Source organism: Chrysemys picta, chromosome 16 (assembly GCF_011386835.1).
Source record: "Chrysemys picta bellii isolate R12L10 chromosome 16, ASM1138683v2, whole genome shotgun sequence".
Lineage (NCBI taxonomy): Eukaryota > Metazoa > Chordata > Testudines > Emydidae > Chrysemys > Chrysemys picta.
The window spans coordinates 23810099-23822434 of record NC_088806.1 but is presented as its reverse complement, the minus strand read 5'-3'; the positions used below and the strand labels follow the sequence as shown (position 1 = coordinate 23822434).

Genomic DNA, 12336 nt, shown 5'->3' with positions numbered 1-12336 from the left:
TCAATACAATACATTCAAAATCTGTACATGCTGGAATATTAAAAAATCTGAAAATATAAATAAAAAATTGAATTTAAAGCAAAAGTATAATCATAACAAATCATAACATTCCATTTTCTTGTCCTATTTAGTCAGAGCCTGATACTTGGAGTCTTTTCTTTGCAACAAGTTCGTTTATGTTTGGGGTTAGGTTCTGTGTTGTGAAGATTCTCAGGATCGATTGCAGGTGTTCATCAGTGAGGCGACTCCTGTGTGACGTTTTGTTAATTTTCATCACAGAGAACAGCTGCTCGCACAGATATGTGCTGCCAAACATGGACAGGATTCGAGCCGCATGTTGGCGGAGCTGCGGCATCGCTTCAGGAATGAAGCGAGTGAACTGTGCTGGCCCCGCAGTGTCGTACTTTGCCTTCAGTGTCCCGTTACATTGCAGTTCTATCAGCTCCATCTGCATTTCTACAGGTGCGGTTTCCACATCGACTGCAAATGGGTTGCGAAGCAGCTCGAAGTTACTTTTCTGTGCCTCAAAGTCACTGAAGCGCCGTGCGAACTCAGTGCGCAGCGCGCTGAGTTTTTCAGCAAAGGTGGCATTTGGGAAAACTGTGGCACTTTCTTGGTTCCGTATTACTTGGCAACAGGGAAAGTGAGACAAGTTGCATTGGTGCATTTGTGTCTCCCATAAGCGCAGCTTCACTTGAAATGCCTTCACTGCATCATGCATATCGGTTATTATGTGCTCCCGTCCCTGGAGTTGAAGGTTTAAAGCGCTAAGATGCGACGTTATGTCAGCCAGGAACGCCAACTCACATTTCCACTTTTCATCCCGCAGAACTGTGCAGTCTTTCCCCTTACTGTCCATGAACTGGCAGATTTCCTCTCGCAGCTCAAAGTGTCTTTTGAGAACTTTTCCCCGACTTAGCCACCGGACCTCCGTATGATATGGCATATCGCCAAACTCGCTATCTATTTCCCGCAGAAAAGACTGGAATTGGCGGTGATTTAAACCGTGGGCTCTGATAAAGTTGACGGTTTGTGTTACAGTGTTCATCACATGATCCATTTTTAGGACTTTAGCACTCAGCGATTCCTGGTGTATGATGCAGTGATACACTGTCAACTCACCGGCACAGTTCTCCTCCCGCATCTTTGAGCGCATCCTTCCCACCAGTCCATTTTTTTCACCACACATAGCAGGTGCGCCATCTGTTGTAAGTCCAACGAGTTTTTCCCACGGCAGTTTCATGTCGGTTACACTTTGAAATACATTTCCAAAGATGTCTTCTCCTTTCGTTGTCCCGTGCATCGATTTAATGTCCAGTATTTCCTCTGTTACGCACAAATTGGAATCCACACCACGGATAAATATCGCCAGCTGTGCAGTGTCAGTCGCGTCAGTAGTTTCATCCACGGCAAGGGAGTATGCAACAAAATCTTTTGCTCTTTCAGTCAACTGTGTTTTCAAATCAGTCGCCATCTCACAAACCCGATTAGCAACAGTGTTTCTGCTGAGGCTTACATTTGCAAACGCTCGCGTTTTATCTGGACAAAGGACGTCGCACACTTTCATCATACAATTCTTTACGAATTCCCCCTCGGTAAACGGCCGTCCTGATTTGGCGATCTCTTCGGCCACAATGAAACTTGCTTTCACAGCAGCTTCACTTTGTGATTTTGCTTTGGTGAAAAACGTCTGCTGGGATGTCAAATTCTTCTTCAACTCCTCTACCTTTTGTAGCTTCTGTCCTGCGCTCAGGTTTTTGAATTTGTTCTCATGTTTCGTCTCGTAGTGCCGTCTTAGGTTATACTCCTTCATTACAGCGATATTACTCCCGCAAAGGAGACACACTGGTTTACCTGCAATTTCAGTAAACATATACTCATTCTCCCACCGGCTTTGAAAGCCTCGGTTTTCAGAATCAATTTTTCTCTTGGCCATTGTTGGGGTCTAGCTTTGATTTGATATTAGCGTTGTATACATCAACAGACCGCGAACTTGAACCGCGGCTTGCCGTTGGCGGCAATTGCACTGCATCATGGGATTTGTAGTGTGTGTTATTGGGGCGTCATATCACAGGGCCATTAAAAACAGATATATAAAACGATTTCGCGGGCCGGATATAATTGTATGGCGGGCCGGATGTGGCCCGCGGGCCTTGAGTTTGACACATGTGGTTTAGATTCTTTAAATGAAGTAAAAATCCCCATCATAAAGTCAATGAGAGTCTGCCTGAGTAGGAACTAGAGGGACAGATTCTCTCCAGTCCCTGCATGGATATGCAGTGAGAGAGGGTTCAAACTGCTTTCCACCCCTGTTCACAAGGGCAGGGTTAGAATTCTGTTTAATAGCATTTTTTCTGCTCCATACTAGCTCCGACACCCTCCCCTCACTGAGCTGACTGAAAAGGTGAGGAGAGGCAAAGTGAGCCAGGGTCCTTCACATCCACAGAGCTGGTTGGGTGTGGAGCAGGGAGCATACTGCACCCTCTCTGGGGTACACACTCTAGGAACCTGGCATTCCTCCCAAGGCCTCCAGCCACATTGCAACCCCTCCAGCACACGGTGCAGAATTTTGCCTTGAATAAGGACCTCATGATTTGGCCAAATATCATAATTTTGTTAGCGTCTAGAGTTTTGTGAGGCTCTTCACTGATGACAATGGATTGTCTTTGTTGCATTTAATGTTATCATTTGCAGTTCTGTAAGATCTAAGGCTTGGTCCACACCTAAAAGTTAGATTATCCTAGCTATGTCACTCAGGGCTGTGAAAAATGTCACACCCTGTGCAATGTGGTTAAGAGTATGCCAACTGCGTATCTTTGCATAAAACATCCAAGCAAGCAGGAAAAGCCAGAATCTTTGCAATGGAAATCAGTTTGTTTTTAAGGGTTTTATTGTCATCCCGCATACAGTTTAATAGATACCACTGAAATGTGACGGTTCGGGTGTAAGGGTGAATTTCTGTGGTTGTCTTTATTGTGAGCAGTATTTGTCCTCTGTCCCTACTCACAATATCTACCCTACCTTATTAGTTTGAAATTTACACCCTCAACCTAAATATCATCAGTGAAATCCTACCTCCATTGAAATCAATGGCAAAATTCGTATTGATTTCAATGGGGCCAGGATTTCACTCCCTATTTATGTACCATGTTTAATTCAGACTGTAAGGTCGGGGGCAGGAACTGTGATTTCCTCAGGATTTCTAAAGCACCAAACACTATAAGTACAGAATAATTATTAGTTTCAAGACACTCTTTTACCAATGCAGGGCTTTTGCTTGGTGTCTTGCTTGATTGTGTATAGTATAATAAAGCTCAGAAAGTAGAGCATTTTTTATTAGTTTAATTCAACCGCAGACTTTTTAAGTGCAGCATCTTTATTAAAAAACAAACCAAAACCAAAAAAACCCAAACAGTTTTATTAAATTGTTGATTCAAAGGAATCTATAATAAATATTTGTTTTCCTCTGTGTTGCTCAGACACAGGACAAGTACACCAATTATAGCAGGTACTAGAAGAGAGAAGTAAACTCAGTTTAGCCACTGAGAAACAAAATAAAACTAGGTAAGAATGTAAGCAATCACATCATAGCAATAATTGGTATACATCCTAACAGTAAATGCTTTAAATACAATATTTTACAAAAAGTTTGGCTTATGGTTTAACTGATTTGTTTCCCTTCAAAAACTCCTGATTGTGCCATGATGAACTCAGAAAATGTCCCTTTGAAAATGAAATGTTTACTATTCTTTGAAATAATCTCTTCCTCGCATTCCCTTTGTTTAGTTAGCTTTTTTCTTTTTGGTTTCATATTTAGCAATGAAGTTCAGTGTTGACTTCATTTAGACCTGTAAGATGATTGGTAACCTGTCTGAACAGCAGTTTCATGGCTTGTACTTTGCTAGTTTCAAGAAAAGAATGGCAAGTTTAGCTGGGAATCTAGAGTATCAAGTAAAGGCTCAAAAAGAATATACAGTATCTTGTATCTAGATCAGCTCAGCCAACTCAGTTTTTCGAATCCTTAACTTCCATGCTCTGGTAATAAGCCTCTGGGTGCTCAGTTATAGATTTCTGTAATTAGGAAGTTAGTACAATACTTACTTATATGAAATACATGTTCCCAGCAATGACTTAGAATTTACTGAGGGTATGCTGGGTAAAATTGTAGCCTTCTGTCATCATTAAACAACAACTGGTGAGATTCATCTCTGTGCAGAGGGCCAACACAAAAGCTATGCACTACTTAAAAAGTCCCACTTCCCCCACTACATACACAGGTTGCACTGGTTTAACTTAAATCGTTTTTTTAACCAACTTCGGCCTGGTCTACATGAGACGATTAGGTCGGCATAACTATGTCGCTCAGGGGTGTGAAAAATCCACACCCCATAGCGGCGTAGTTAAGCCAACCTAAATCTCCGTGTAGACTGCACTAGGTTGATGGAAGAATTTAAGTGTAGACAAGCCGTTAGTTAAACTGGTGCAAACTCCTGAATAAACACTCATTTTGGTTTAAGACTGGCTTATTTCAGTTTAGCTTCAACCTGCTCCTAATCAACTTGAGCTAAATCAATACAAACTAGGTGTAATGTTGGTTAAGTCTTTTGCACAGGTTTAACTGCATTGATTTTAAAGCATGTGCTTAATTAAATGGTGCAACCTCACCAGTAGACAACCCCTTAATTTCAACCACCTGTTTATGAAGGGGTAGGTCAATGAGAAACGTCTTTGCATTTTGGCTAGTATTGAAAAGATCATAAGTAAAACAATATCATGGCCAACACCATGCACTGCGGCATGAAAGCAGAAGATCAACCAAAAGATGATATAATTTGGGGCTTTTGCAATGACCTTTCAAGATTAGATGTGTGACTCCAGACTGTTCCCCTTACACAACAATGCTGATATGTTGCACCTCTGAGAGTGGTAATATTGTAGTTTTGATAAGGGAGGGAAGTGAATATTTTTGCTTATGAAGATTAAGGGGGTTGGTTACTGTTATTAGAAAGTGAAGTTCTCCAAGAATACAGGCCATCTAAAATTCCTCATGGATTCCCCCAAATGGCTATGGAACTCTATCTCCTGATAGAAGAAACATTTAGAGGTTTGTGTTTGATCATGTTTTGGTGCCTCTGGGGGACATCACAAGCCATTATTTTCTAAAGTCTCCATCAAAGAGTCTAAAATACTTTGCCTCTGTCAGAAAAGGAGGTTAACTTTAATCCCTCAAATTAAAGAATTACAGATTCATACTTGCTCAGTTCTCTGTACAGTACCAGTACATTTCCTATGGACTTCTTCCATGGGATGGAGAAAATCCTCTCCCATTGGTAAGAGTAAAACTCAGTTACCATAATTATTAAGTCCTGAATTTAGGAATACAGGGACATAGGATTTGCTGGATCAGACCAATGGTCCATCTGGTCCAGTGTCCTGTGCCTGACAGTGGCCAGTACCAAGTGCTTCAGAAGAAGATGCAATAAATACCATGTTGGGCAATTATGGAATAATCTGCCCGCAGGGGAAGTTTATCCCTAAAGTTTACAAGTTGAAGAATGAGGGTTTATATTCCCTATAAATGTTTACCCTATCTAATATAAAATTGTATGTTTCTTGTAAATGTCTAATACTTTTTGGAGTCATGCTATTTTCTTACCTCAGTAATATCATGTGACATTGAGTTCCACAGGTGAATTAAGTATTGCTTAACAAAAGTTTTTGATTTCAAATTAGTTTTAAATTGGTTGTCTATTCCCTGTGTGCTTGCCTCACAGCATGCTCCACCAATGCACCTCAGCCCTTACTTGGAAGTATGCGAGACAATTCCACCACATTGTTCGTTCAGCTGCGGGACTGTTCACAAGGCTTCTGCAATACTGCTCATCCCAGACTTGTGCATCATCATCTCTGGTACCAAGAAGGACACACTCCAAGTTCATCCTCCAGGGCTTATTATACTATTCAATCACTAGCCCTCACCTCACAAGGGACTTCCTTTATTTGGGATTCAGGGCCTGATTATGATCTCACATAGACTGATTTTACCTTTTATAGTACCTTCTGCTGTTTTATAGTGGTGTTAATAAGAGCAGGATCAGGCTCCTTTACAGTGGGACCATGTCGATATTCACTCAGTCTTCAGTTTCCTCTTGCAATTACTGTACCTGCACCCCCTAACAGTGAAGGTCCTTTCTTCAGCACAAAGGTTACTTCTATCTGTTACAATACTGCTGCTTCTCAATAGTGATTTGAGTTATCATTTGCCATTTGGTTTGAGTTTTTGCCTCCTACAGTTATTTTGCTAAAAGGCGTAATGCAAAAATATGAAGCAGCTGACAATTCGCTTTGAAGGTGATCAGAGGACTATCCTCACCTAAGATACTGCCTCGGAGGACAAGAGAATGGCTCATTTATCAATTTCTCAAAAACCTGTACAAAAGATTTTTTTCAAAACCCCACCGGAATATTTTACGTCTTGTGCCTCTGATGATCCCTTTTTAAAAAATCCTGAGATTTGTTTCCAGGCCCCAGAACATTACACTTAATTTTCACAGTGCTCAGCTGTCCAGATTTTCAGCTATATATTCAGAGTACCCAACATTCCCTTTTTTAATATTAACTACAAAATAAAGCCCACTTTTTTCTTCAACTTCAGAACTCTTTTAAAAAAAAATCAGTGTCTGAACCGCAGTGTAGGAATATGCAGAAAGAGATGAAGTTGAGGGCTTCTTGTGGAGTGAATAATCAGAAGTGGTTAAAAAAAAAAAAACTACCCAGGAAGATAAGCTAATCTAATTATTCTTATATGGCTGGTGGCGTGTACAGTAGTTCTGGATGGCTGGAGTCTCAGAATAGCAGGTGGGCAGTCAAACGGTCTGGAAGGCCCGGCTCTGAGCAGGCAGCATGACTGGGGTGGCTCCCATTTTCACCAGGGTGGCATGGTTAACTTTCTTTGGATCAATTTCCCTTCCCTCTGTCTCCACCCGGCTGTACTGTGGAGGAGTTATATGAGGGGTGGCTTCCGTGGACAAAGTCCGTTGGCTGCGAGAGGCACTGTTGGCTGTTGATCTGGTTGAGGAGGAGCCTGAACGTGAGCTTCTGGAGCCAGAGGAAGAGGAGCCGGGTTTGACTAGATGGGCTTTTGGAGCCTCTGCATCTTCTCTGCAACCAAACACGAGAGATGGCAGAATTAAAATACCATGAGAACAGGAATAGTCACGCCCACAGATTATACCAGATTGAGTTGCCACTAAGATCAGGAGAGACTTCTTAAGAGTCTGTATCATTTGTAAAAGAGATAAATAGCCTAGTGGTTTGAGCAGGGTGCAGGGACTCCTGAATTCAATTCCATTTGACATCTGACTTGCTGTGTGACTCTGTGGCAGGTACCGTAAACTCTCAGTTTATCAGCTGACCTAGTTGTAAAATGCATTTAACAACTCATACCTCACAAGGTTTTATCACTTAATTTTATCTGTAAAGGGCTTTGAGATCTCTGGAATGAGTGCAGAGGTTATGTGCAAAGAGTTCAGATACTGATGGCCTGATTCTGCAATCCTCACTCAACATGAATAAGTACTTACTGATGTGAGCAGAGCCCAATGGGGCCAGTCGTGCAGTGCTAGTAAATGCTACTGGTGTAAGGGGTGCACAGTCAGGCATGTAAAAAAGGAAGAAGATGAAGCAGAGTGGAGAGCGATGGGTAAAAAGATGATTTAGCAAGAGCCGGAAGTTGGGACTGAAACAAAAGGTGGAAGGGAAATGGAAAGCGAGGGGTTGAAGCAGAGAAAACAGGCCAGGAATCAGTCTGTAGGCTGGGGCTTAGCAAAGTAAGCAGCTTACTTCCATCATACAGGCATTTTAATAGCTGTCCTGATCTGTCAAAGGGCAGAGAGATCCACTGCTGAATGGATTATAAAGACCCCTGCCTTCTGTTAAATGGATGTCAAGTGAAAGCAAGCACTCCTTAATAAACAGAATTAAGGGTGAAAGAAAATGAGGTGTTCTCCAAGGGCACAGCTTGCTGAAATGCATTTCCAGAGATTTCCTTTTCCAGGAATTTCTCTACTGAGAACTTTGGACAAGTTCTGGTAGGGACTAACCTCTACTGGCCTACACTCATAATGAGTACATCAAACCTGTATCAGCATCGCTGTTACATCAGCACTGGGTAGAACTTCACTCTCCTCTTTCATGCTGGGAGAATTCTTTCACTTGGTGCTAAAGCCAGAAGCAAGGAAGGCTGTTCATCACAGCCAGAAAGACTGCAAGAACATCCCTGTCCTACAGACAGGAATTGGAGTTGAAAATAAACCATTCAAACAGTTAAGAATTTAAAGGAAGTTTCATCTGAATTCAGTTTAGAAAAGGGATAAATAAAGGCTTAGGGAGGGGTGGAAACTGTGTGAGTGAATGAGTCAGAGAGTGAGTGGGTTGTATTTTATCTTAGATCTGCCCTTGGAACACAGCATTTTATATCTCTGTATTTTATTTTCACTGCAAGATCTCCACAAAGTGGTCTAGAAGCTTCTTAATGACTATTTACATGCTGGTGGGCGTAAAGTCAAGCTTCTTAACAGAAGATTCATAGAGATCTTAGCTTGTTACTTAACAGAAAATGAAACCGTCTGTTAACTTAGATCATGCTGGGTATGTCTGAGCCTAAAGAGGGTGCAGGCAGAGGAGAATTACCTGATTTCATTTGGGGCCTCCTCTTCTTCATACCTCTTCTTTTCTTTCCTCCTTATTGTCAGCCACACGCTCAGGAAGACCAGGGAGATTCCCACCACTACCCCACACACTGCTCCGGCGACCATGCCAACACTTCGTGCATCTGTTATCCCAGAAAGCAAATGTGCATGTTAATAGATTCTCCATAGATTCACAAAGCCAGACTCCACCCCACACCCCATTCTCTTACATCACTGGGATTTCACGGAATCAGAGAAATAGAAATGTAGGGCTGGAAAGGGTCTCAAGAGGTCATCTACTCCAGCCCCCTTATGCTGAGGCAGGACCAAGTAAACCTAGACCGTCTCTGACAGGTGTTTGTCTAACCTGTTCTTAAAATCCTCCAGTGATGGGAATTGCACAACTTCCTTGAAAGCCTGTTCCAGTACTTAACTATCTTAGTTAGAAAGTTTTTCCTAATATCTAATTACATCAAACAATCAATGTGTAAGCATTATGGGATGTGAGTCAGGACAGAATTTATTTCATTAATCCAATTATTTAGGCCTTGCCTGCATGCAAGAGTTGTACCAAGTTAACTTACAGTGGTTTTTAAACCAATTCAGTTGAGTCAGTGCAAATCCTAGTGTGGTCATTCTTATTTAAGAGTGGCTTATTTTAGTTTAGCTTATACCTGTTCCTTTACTCTTGCCTACACACAGAGTTTGCTGGTTTAACCAAGTGAGATTTTAAACTGGTTTAGTTAAATTGATGCAAAAGGCTGTGTGGACACTCTTTTTTCAGTTAAACTAGGTTTAAATTTGGATTATTTGAAATTAGGTATGTCTACACTACAGGATTACTCCGAATTTACAGAATTAGATTTTTGGCAACCGATTGTATAAAGTCGAGTGCATGCGGCCACACTAAGCACATTAATTCGGCGGTGTGCGTCCATGTACCGAGGCGAGCGTTGCACTGTGGGTAGCTATCCCATAGCTATCCAATAGTTCCCGCAGTCTCGCCTGCCCATTGGAATTCTGGGTTGAGATCCCAATGCCTGATGGGGCAAAAAACATTGTTGCGGATGGTTCTGGGTACATCCTCCCCCTCCCTCCATGAAAGCAACGGCAGACAACCGTTTCGTGCCTTTTTTCCTGGGTGAACACTGCAGACGCCATACCATGGCAAGCATGGAGCCCGCTCAGCTCAAGACAGCAGTCATGAACATTGTAAACACCTCGCGCATTATTGTGCAGTTTATGCTGAACCAGGACCTGAAAAACCAGGCGGGGAGGAGGGGGCGACGGCAGCGCGGCGGCAAGAGTAATGAGGACATGGACATGGAATTCTATCAAACTGCGGGCCCCGGCACTTTGGAGATCATGTTGTTAATGGGGCAGGTTCTAGCTGTGGAATGCCGATTCTGGGCCCGGGAAACAAGCACAGACTGGTGGGACCGCATAGTGTTGCAAGTGTGGGACGATTCCCAGTGGCTGCGAAACTTTCGCATGCGTAAGGGCACTTTCATGGAACTTTGTGACCTGCTTTCCCCTGCCCTGAAGCACCAGAATACCAAGATGAGAGCAGCCCTCACAGTTGAGAAGCGAGTGGCGATAGCCCTGTGGAAGCTTGCAACGTCAGACAGCTACCGGTCAGTCGGGAATCAATTGGAGTGGGCAAATCTACTGTGGGGGCTGCTGTCATGCAAGTAGCCAAAGCAATCATTGAGCTGCTGCTACCAAAGGTAGTGACTCTGGGAAATGTGCAGGTCATAGTGGATGCCTTTGCTTCAATGGGATTCCCTAACTGTGGTGGGGCGATAGATGGAACCCATATCCCTATCTTGGCACCAGAGCACCAGGGCAGCCAGTACATAAACTGCAAGGGGTACTTTTCAATGGTGCTGCAAGCACTGGTGGATCACAAGGGACATTTCACCAACATCAATGTGGGATGCCGGGAAGGGTTCATGATGCTCGCGTCTTCAGGAACACTAATCTGTTTCAATGGCTGCAGCAAGGGATTTACTTCCCAGACCAGAAAATAACCGTTGGGGATGTTGAAATGCCTATAGTTATCCTTGGGGACCCAGCCTACCCCTTAATGCCATGGCTCATGAAGCCATACACAGGCAGCCTGGACAGTAGTCAGGAGCTGTTTAACTACAGGCTAAGCAAGTGCAGAATGGTGGTAGAATGTGCATTTGGACATTTAAAGGGTCACTGGCGCACTTTACTGACTTGCTCAGACCACAGCCAAACCAATATTCCCATTGTTATTGCTGCTTGCTGTGTGCTCCACAATCTCTGTGAGAGTAAGGGGGAGACCTTTATGGCGGGGTGGGAGGCTGAGGCAAATCTGGCCGCTGATTATGCACAGCCAGACACCAGGGCGATTAGAAGAGCACACCAGGAAGCGCTGCGCAGCAGAGAAGCTTTGAAAAACAGTTTCATGACTGGCCAGGCTACGGTGAGAAAGTTCTGTTTGTTTCTCCTTGATGAAAACCCGCCCCCTTTATTGACTCATTCTCTGTAGGCAACCCACCCTCCCCCTTCGATCGCAGCTTGCTTTCAAAGGAAATAAAGTCACTATCATTTAAAAATCATGTATTCTTTATTAATTGATTCTAATAAGAGGGAGAGAACTGACAAGGTAGCCCGGGTGGGGTGTGGGAGGAGGATAGGAGGGAAGGAAAAGGCCACTAAAAAAGTTCAAAATAATGACAGCCTTTTGCTTGGGCTGTCCACTGGGGTGGAGTGGGAGGGTACATGGAGCCTCTCCCCCCCCCATGTTCTTACACGTCTGGGTGAGGAGGCTATGGAACATGGTGAGGGGGGAGGGCGGGTATACAGGGGCTGCAGTGGCACTCTGATCCTGCTGCCATTCCTGAAGCTCCATCAGACACTGGAGCATGTCCGTTTGCTCACACAGCAGCCCCAGCATTGCATCCCGCCACCTCTCATCTCAAGCATCTCTCCTCTCCTCACGTTGGTCCCTTCTGTCCTCACGTTGGTCCCTCATTTCCTCACGTTGGTCCCTCCTGTCCTCACGTTCACTGGCATTTTTCCTGTACTTTGATACCGTGTCCTTCCACTCATTCAGATGAGCTCTTTCGTTGCGGGTCGATTCCATGATTTCAGAGAACATTTCGTCTCGTGTCTGTTTTTTTCGCCGCCTTATCTGAGATAGCCTTCGGGGCGGAGGAGGGAGGCTTGAAAAATTTACAGCTGCGGGAGGGAGGGAAAAAAGGGAGAGAAGTATTTAAAAAGATACATTTTACAGAACAATGCTTATACTCTTTCACAGTAAACAACACTATTCCCATTACATAGCACATGTGATTTCGGTACAAGGTCGCATTTTGCATCTTAATATTGAGCGCCTGCGGTTTTGGTGTTAGAGATCACAGATGCAGGTCCGGCAACAGAATTAGGCTTGCATGCGGCCATGGTAAGCCATTGTCTTTCGGCTTCTGCGCCTTCCTTTCCCACATACCAAGCAAAGCCCGTTGAGTGCTGCGGTTTTCCTGTTAACGTGTAGCAGCAGAAACCAAACTAACTCCCCCACCCCCATCCAATTCTCTGGGATGATCGCTTTATCCCCGCCCCCTTGCCCCCCCACTTGGCTAACTGCAGGGATGGATTTCTTTTCAGCCACAGGCAA

General features: G+C 43.7%; 1 protein-coding gene across 2 annotated transcripts in view; it reads right to left on the bottom strand.

Moving 5' to 3' along the window:
- Window positions 1-3403: 3403 nt before the first annotated feature.
- The window catches only part of CLMP (CXADR like membrane protein), a 68590-nt gene continuing 59657 nt past the window's right edge, over window positions 3404-12336 (bottom strand). Inside the window, exons 6-7 of one of the 2 annotated variants that reach the window (XM_005303735.5) lie at window positions 8692-8833; window positions 3404-7161 (exon numbers count right to left, since the gene is read on the bottom strand). In XM_005303735.5, the coding sequence (XP_005303792.2) occupies window positions 6867-7161; window positions 8692-8833 (437 nt within the window). In that variant the 3' untranslated portion in view covers window positions 3404-6866. Of the gene's footprint in view, window positions 7162-8691; window positions 8834-11267; window positions 11901-12336 lie in introns of those variants that run through there. The other variant, XM_065570212.1, reaches the window with a different exon arrangement.